General features: G+C 45.2%; 1 protein-coding gene across 3 annotated transcripts in view; it reads right to left on the bottom strand.

Annotated features, from left to right (window-relative positions):
* Positions 1 to 2,482: 2,482 nt before the first annotated feature.
* Positions 2,483 to 8,605, bottom strand: part of Etfa (electron transfer flavoprotein subunit alpha) — a 61,539-nt gene continuing 55,416 nt past the window's right edge. For all 3 annotated transcript variants that reach the window (XM_003463573.5, XM_063243535.1, XM_063243536.1), the window contains 2 exons: positions 6,223 to 6,303; positions 2,483 to 2,730 (listed from right to left, as the gene is read on the bottom strand). In XM_003463573.5, the coding sequence (XP_003463621.1) occupies positions 2,692 to 2,730; positions 6,223 to 6,303 (120 nt within the window). In that variant the 3' untranslated portion in view covers positions 2,483 to 2,691. The remainder of the gene's footprint in view (positions 2,731 to 6,222; positions 6,304 to 8,605) is intronic.

Genomic DNA, 8,605 nt, shown 5'->3' with positions numbered 1-8,605 from the left:
CTGCCCTCTGTGCTCACCTGCCCATCCCTAGTCCTTCCTGGGAGACAGGAAGTCCTCACCAGCAGTGACTGTGCCTCAACATTATAATCCCAGCCAGGAGATTGTGTTCCTGTGGAGACAAAAGATACTCCAGGCAGTAGCCAGGCCAATTCTCCAGGGCATTTGCCCCAGGTCCCACTCACATAGCAAGCCACATCCCCACAGGTGCTGCTGAGAACATGTGGGAGCCAGGGAAACACACTCCTGCAGCCACCTAGCTGCAAAGAAGCTGCATGCGGCCACCTTGGAAGCTGCTGGCTTGACCTAGGTGGCCGGGCCCAGGACTGCTCATTCTACCCTCAGAGGGCTGTCATTCCACAAGTGGGATCTACCCTCTCAGGACTCTGCCAAATTCTCAGAGACTATATGAGGTTAACAAAGACCTCAAAAAAAAAAAAAAAAAAAAAAAAAAAACAGGCAGGAGATGCAGAAAACATAGACACCTTACAAGAAGCTACCTTAACTTTCTCCCCCAGCTGTTTCTAGTCCAAGGGCCAGAGGTGGGGTGCAGTCCATGGAAAATGCCCATTTGCTTTCCAAAAACAAAAAAACAAAAAAAACTACAGTACCTCAAACTTGCAAATAAGAGTTTCAACAATTTGCTCTCCCCTCCACACTGTCCTTTGAAGATGTATCCCTCGGGACCCTCACTGGGACTTCTGAGTTGCAGGGGATCCTGTCCATGAAACTATGCCAGACCTCTCCTTCCCTACCAGGGTCCTGAAGGTGCCACCCACCTGTGACTCCATACCTAAGGTTACTGTGTGGTGAGTCCCCTACCCTGGGGCCAAGCTGGACGGAACCATAGGCTAGCAGAGTCACTGCTACACAGCCAGGCTACTTGGCTTTAAATCCCAGATCCCATTTATAGGTCTTCAAAATTGAGGGGAGATACAGAACCTCTTTGTGCCTCGGCTTGCTCAACTGTAAAACAGGTGGCAATGGCATCTAACCTAGGCTGCTGGTGTTTCAAACCCTGTGAAGCATTTCTAATGTGTCAAGTCCTGGAACAGTGCCAGGCATGCGGCAAGAGCTACAATCAAACACTGCCTAAGGAGGATTTTCATTCCGTGATGGACCCCACATGACAGTGCTCCCATAAGGTTACAAGGAAGCTGGAAAGTTCCTATCACACAGTGTCAACAATGCCCTGTGCTGCCAGCTGTAGAAGAGAGGAGCGTACAGCACAGATGATGTAGGTTTGCAGGTACACGAGTGTGAGAGCAGCGACACGCTTCCAGAGCACCTCCTACCACTAGGCTCACTGCTGTGATCCACCCTGAGCACACTGGCTAAAAGGACAGCTGCCTGAAGTGGGGACAGGGCAGCAAAAGGGACAGGACTGACCAGGGCAACTTGGGGCGAGGAACCACACAAGGCCACAGGCTGCCAACGGGTACCATTTCATCCTGGTTCCTCCCCTTTCTTATGACAGCATACACGAGAGCAAGGTGATCCCCTTCATTAGAGCTCCAAAGACACAGGAATTAATTTCCTGAGGGTGACTCAAGCCTCCACCACCTTTGCTTGTCCTGTGTCCCTAACGTGTGACGAAGGTGGGCCAGGCGGTCATGCTGCATAGGGACCAGGACTCCAGGATTCCCACACAGACGCTGCTTGCACAGAGGGACCCTTTCCTGCTCTCCTGTCTCACTGAAGGGCGCGTGACATATCCCAGATGTCAACTTCTAAAGGTGCTTCACGGCAAGTGGCCCCATCAACAAGGGTGCACTGTCACTGAGCAGGGCTCATCTGCCCACATGACATGCTGGCCATCCCTCTGCCCTCCTCACTGGGTCACATCCCCAGCCAGTCTCTCCAGGCACCCCTCTACCTTCCAAGCACCCCGGCCATTGCCCATGTTCCCTGCATTCTGGCCAGAGCTACCCTGTTCCCTTCCCAAATGCACCCCATTGACCCACAGCCTCTGGTGCTATGCTAATCCTGGCTGTGCCCTAGGGCAGTGGAGAGGTCACCAGAGGTGATGAGTGTGGCCACCCAGGGGCAGAGCTTTAAACATTGGTAATAAGGTCACACTGTCTGAATAAAATGCTTCTCCTCCTCCACTCCCCAGCTTTCTGGACACAGAACTGACAAAACCTTGAAACTGACAACACATTAAAATGAAAGAGAAAATTAAGTTTCCCTTAAGCCAACTAAATACCCCCAGCAAAGTCAGGTTTGCACCAGGTCTGCTTTTGTCCTATCAGCTGCGGTTTTCTGAGGACTGGAATATACGTGTAATGTCACAGTCACACGTTAGCCAGGCCTTTCAGACTCCAAGCTCATCCCCTCACCCAACACCAATCAGGCTGATTAGACTTGTGGAAACTTCATGTTTATAATCTTGCCTAAACTCTACCTTCCATAAACAAGACAGGTGAAGAAAAGTAAGAGCCTCTCTTTAACAAACTATGCATATTTCAGGTACCAGTTGCCAGTGTTAAAGCTGTGGCAAGGCTTTATTATACATCTTATTACAGAACTAGAAAATCTCCAAAAAATTGTGACCACAAATAATTAAAAAGAAACATAGTACAGTTCCACTGACAAGTATTCTGGCTGTTGTTAAGATTTTTTCCTCAAATTATAAATTTCTGATTTCAAATGAATACTTTCACATGGATTTTCTTCTTATGGCACAATCATGATTCACTTTTTCTTCAATAGCTCAGTCATTTCAGGTACTACCTACAAAAAAAACAATACCCAACAGTTAAGTAATTGACTTTCCCGAGGCTGGGTGCAGGGCCACAGATGCCTCCCCTCCCCCACTGTCCTGCCAGCCCCCACGTGTCTCCTTCCATCTTCCCCACGAGAGACGGGGAGCACCTGGACACTGGCACGCGTGGCTGGGACTCTTCTCTAGACACTGCTGAACGGGCTGTTTTTAGCTGGGCTGAGAGAAGCAATCTTTTCCACAGTGTGCTCTCCCCAGAACCTTACCCCACCCTGCACCCCTGATTCCCTGTGGAGTTCCTTCCAAAGCCCTTAGCTGGCCAGGCGGCCAGGCCCTGCCAACTGTGTCTGGTACCAGTTTTCACACTGTTCCCTCACTCTATACTCAATGAAGACCCTGGCTGCATTCTCAGCGTTCTCAGCTCACAAAAATGAACCGAACATTGGGTGTCATCACTCATCGTCAAAATCAAGACTGGGGCGAGTGTGGCAGCTGTAAGCACTCGGCAAGAAACCACAGCGAGGGAAACTGAGTCCACTCCTCTTTATAAAGGATCAGTTACTAACTCGAGGGTTCGTTTTAGCAGGTATTTCAGAGGCTGCTTTGTGACTTCCTGGCCCACAGAGGGGACTGCACGGGAATGACACATGGGCCTTTAGAACACTGGCCCAGCCACCTGTGTATAGTATCAATTTCCCAGCTTTGCAGGGCTGCCGACTGCCTTCGTGCACAAAGATCCCAGATGAACACAGCACTGATGAATACAGCTTCTCAATTATTTAAGACAGCTACATTTCCATTAAGTGGAAATAATGCGCTCGTACAAAATTTATTAAGGAAATTGTCGACATGTTGTTTCTTCCGAATGTCACTTTGTCTCCAGCCTATTAAAAGGCCCATGTTTACTAGGGAGCCACAGGCATTTGCTCAGGGGTGGCATTAAGTGCTGGCACCACGTCTCCCGCTCTCCTTAGTGGAGGGACCATGAGCTCATGCCAGTTGCATGAATAACATGCTCACCCAGCCATGTCAGACTTGTGCTCACCACAAAAAATAGGCTGGAACCCAGCTTCTTTCCCAGGAGGTTGCAGAACTCCCTCCTGCCACACTCCCATAGGAGGGCCACAGGGACCTTCTCACCCCATCATTTTATCCTGCTTATTAGCTCAACCTTGGCCTTGCCAAGGAAGCCCCCAATGCCTTCTTCTTGGGGAAGGGAAACGCTTGCTCAGGTGCACAGTCCAATAGCCCAGCCATACAAAAGATCTGACGTTTATTTCTCTCCTCTTCTGGATACCCCATGGGCAGCTCCTTGCTTGGTGAGCTCAGTTCACTGAATGCCTCCTCATGGAAGTACTAAGAGGCAGAGATGGTTTCTGTCACTGGGCCTGAGCAGGGTCAGGCCTGATCCTGACCCATAGGGAAGCCTCCTCCTCATCAGGGACAAGAGACAGTGGCCTACAAGTCACCTGACCACTATGGAATGCAGGAGAATGAGAAGAGCATTAAATGTTCCAAACTCAGGAGTTTTGAGAAATAAAGACCAGTATGGGTTAAGAACATTCAGAACATCAATGCAGGAAAAGGATTCTAGGCATAAATAAATACTTAAAACTGAAGAGGTCATAGCCCAAGCCATCTCTCTGTAGGCAAATGCAGGCTTCCTAAAACACTGCAACTAGTTTAAGAACCTTGGGATGAAAATCAGCTGCCTAGAATTTTCAGGTCCCTTTCTACTTTGCTGTCTTCAGCTTCTCTTTCACGAAGACACTAGAACGGAGGCACACACACACACTGCCTTCAGTGCAGCAGGCAGTGTGGGCAGCACGAGGCCACCAGCGACCACTACGAAGATGCCCCTGCAAAAGCAGACAGGACCTACCCCAGAACACTAAAAACTTCTAGCATTTAACCTTCGTCAATTTATCTTGTAAGCCTCTCATGTGAGTTGTAAAACAGAGTGTACAAGCAGAGAGAAATACATACTTCAAAACAAAATTACGAAAGCTTATTGGAATATGTGCTGTTGAAGCAAACACAACATAAGCTTATTAGAATATACAAAAGGGAACTACAGCAGATGCCTATTTGCAAAAATACCAATACAATATGGTTTGGGGGATGATGTTTAATTTCACCTTTTTTTTGTTTCAGCACTGCAGACTGAAACCAGGGCCTTCACACTGAGTTACACCCCCACCCCTTTTCCACCCTTTATAAAATTTTGAGACAGAGTTCCACTAAGTTGCCCAGACTGAGCTTGAACTTGTGATCCTCCTGCCTTAGCCTCTGAGTCCTGGGATTACAAGTGTGTGTCACTATACCCTACCTTCATTTCATTTTTAAATAAGAATACCTACTCCTCTACTTACACCTAAGAAGAAATAAATTCTTGCTATTTGAACAAAGTTATTGTTGTGCAGAGATACAGAAAATCTCTTTTCTACACTGGCTCCCTCTTCCATTGGGCTGTCCTACTGGACCGGTGACTGCCAATACTGCTTGCTCTTACCCACCAAGCAACAGGAGCCAAAACCTAATGGAACCCACATTTCACGGCCATCCTTTTCCCAAAACAAGTTCCAGGAAGCCTGAGCATCACTGAGTGGCTGAAGGGTCCTTCCTCCATCCTTTTAAGGCCATGCTGAAGGCCACCACTCAACATGATTCTGCCAGGGGTCCTCACTCAGCAAACTCACTTCTTTAGGGCAGAGGCGACTTGCAGAGTCAACTCCCGCATGAGCCATTTCTGCAGGCAGGTCCAGGCACAGGCCAGGCCATGCTGGGTAAGGACCTTTTGTCACTTACAGCTCACCTGGGCCAAGAGGACTCAGGTGAATTTCTTCACAGGTGACAAGTGTGAAGGTGGCAGAAGGGAGGAGGATTGTAAAGTAAGTGTTCCCTTAACCCAGTGATGGTGAACCTTTCAGACACTGAGGGCCCAAACTGCCATCCAAAGCTCACTTACAATCACAAAATGCCAGCACTATAATTAAACCCAATTATCTGATATTTGATTGCTGAGGTGATCTGATCCCACAAAGAGGGCTCTGCATACCTGCTGTGGCAGATGTGCCTCACATTTGCCACCAATGCCCTAATGTATCTCCCAGGGGAGGCCTTCAGTTCCAAGCACAGCGAACAGAGCATTTTTGCTGAGGCAGATACCCTGGCCTCAGGCCTCTGTTCTTTCCCAAGAAGCTCGGCACCCCCAGTCTGAGTGAGAAGGCTTCACAGTATTTCCTCAAGGGTCTGCCAAGGAGGAGTCCGGCTCATAGTACCTGAATCATGTGAGATGCCACACCTAGGCTGGTATTTTAGACGATCTGAACTTCTTTTTGAAGGGGAGTTTATATTGCTCTGTGATTATACCGCATAGTAGGGCAATCTAAGTCAATCAGACAAAGCTGTGCTAATTTTAACAGTATATGTTATACACAACAGCTCCAGGTGGTCTTTGGATGATGGTCTAGGTAACAGCAAGACTCTCAAGGCTAGCTTACCTTAAATAAATCTGCAACTATTCCATAATCTGCCACCTGGAAAATTGGGGCTTCTGGGTCTTTGTTAATAGCCACAATTGTCTGTGAAAGAAAAAGAGTACGGTTTTTTAACAAGAAAACATACCACACAGATTGATGGCTCAATTTTACCCCCTCTCTTGATAACATCTCTACCAAATAAGACTAATTTGATGCTTCCATGCCAATAGGATGAATTTATTACAAGTTTCTAGTTTAGGATTTAGTAAAACTATCTACTACTCACCACCAGTACATCTCAGTGTAGAAAGTTAAAAATCATTATTTTTTAGAAGTTTTCTCTTGACTTACACAACAATGTTAGATTTTAGATTAAAAAGTAACAAATCATAGCCTTTGTAGCTCTGTCTTCCACCTGCTCCATCCCACTTACTATTTTAAACCTACTGTCCTGCGTATGTTCTGGGAATATAAGCGCTCTCGTCAGCCTGTTGTTAAAGGAGACATATTCTTTTTTCTTTAGTCCTTACATATGCAGCAAATATGTGCAACAAATCAAGCAAATTACTATATCTCTTTTTAAAAAACTACCAAACCTTTCTCTTATCTCCTACAGTGGAAGGTTATGCTTGATTATTAACACAATAAGAAAAAGTTTGGCATTCCCCATAGATGCTTCTAGCACTATTAAAGTTTTGACTCAAACGTAGTATTGCTTTTGACGGTAAATTACGATCATTAGAATCTCCAGAAGTAAGGTTTTCCCTTGTTGGTATATACTGAGAAAACCTTTGGTGTTAGAATGTAAGGTACTCTGATGTAGTCTGACCTAAAGTACAGGCTATATGACCTATGAGAGATTCATGCCAGAACATCTGAGTCTGGAGCACAATGTGGTCCAAGAACAGCCACATCCGGACAGTAAGAGTCTCAAACATGAGGCTCACATTCGCCCTAAGGACAAGCATCCTAACCATGGATGTTGTCACTGAGGTGCTTCTCTTCTGGGAATGTGTAGCTTCCTTTACAGCTACAAGCAGAGCTGCACTGAATCAATGATGGTTAATGATTTTTCTCAAGGCCACCTAGTCAAACACCTGTTTACTCATCTGAAAGCTTTTATCCCATGACTTAAAAGATAAAATACAGTACAGAACTGTACACAAGGAATCACAGTGGTATTTAAGAAAAAGTATATTTTTTGAATTACTAAAATTATATTCCTGAATTACCAAATGTAAGTAACTGTGATAAAGTCTTGTTTGTACTCCAGAGCTCTCAACAGCTCCTTGTGAATTCACACTCTTCCTAACAGAGCTTTGAAATGCAAATTGTAATCAACTATATCATTAAGTACATAATTCAAACAAAGCTTCCATTATATTGATTCATTTGATAATCAAACCTTGCATTCTTCAGTGGTATCATGATGCTAGTTAAAACTGCAGTTTCTAGGCAATGCCACTGTCAGATTCAAGCCATTCTAACATCTCATTTTAGAACCCAACCAAAATTATAACTGGAAATATCTTCCACACAAGACAATAGAGGCTGTCTTGGTCATTTAACCAACCCTGGCACCTAGTATAAGGACTGTACTTAATAAACATTCTTTGATTAGAGAGATAAAGTAGTTTGAAGTTTATTTTCATGGATTATCCTCCCAACACTGGACTCCTTACTTCAATGATTCTCTACATACTGTCAAGTCTGTCTCTCTCACAATCTAGTCCTGTTGGCCTGGGTGAAGAATTTCACCAGAATTTTCCTGACATGTAGAATCCTGTACTTAAGGAAGCAGAATTCTAGATGTGTCTGAGCTGGTCTAGCTGAAAATATATTTTAAGGCGGCTGGAGTTAGAGAGTTTTTTTTTAAAGTGCTTAAACCACATTTTCCCCATTGGCAATGCTGTTTTCTGAGCTCAGTAAAGGAACCTGCCATTCAACTGTGAAATCTGACTGGTTTTACAATTTATTTAGAAGTTACAAAGAGGTGGTGCATGTATTTCTTCAAGAAGTAAGCCTGTTAAAAGTTTTATTATGTTTTATATCATTCTTCCATCTGAATAGATAAATGCAGGAGTGTCAAAGGCATCTCCAACTTCATGACAGATAAGTTCATAATTCAAACTGTACATTGTTATGCATGAGTTACTGTGTCACATTCTGAAATATATGTTCACGGAATCATTACACAGGACTTTAGATGTAGTCCAAAGGCTGAGTTAAAAATCAAGTATTTTGTCCACAAAGTGTGCCAACACAGATGTGTCAGTCATACTTTGGTAACAACCTAAAAGAGTGGCCCTGCTGACATATGAGGGCAGGGCTATTGAGGCCCAGAGTGAAGCAGACAGAATTGAGACAGGAGTCTCATTAAACAATCAGATGGTCAGCGCCTGCT

Source organism: Cavia porcellus, unplaced genomic scaffold (genome assembly GCF_034190915.1).
Source record: "Cavia porcellus strain 051 isolate PalLab524CR breed Dunkin Hartley unplaced genomic scaffold, mCavPor4.1 scaffold_38, whole genome shotgun sequence".
Classification (NCBI taxonomy): domain Eukaryota; kingdom Metazoa; phylum Chordata; class Mammalia; order Rodentia; family Caviidae; genus Cavia; species Cavia porcellus.
Note: the sequence above shows the minus strand (reverse complement) of the source record. Positions and strands in the feature narration are given on the sequence as shown.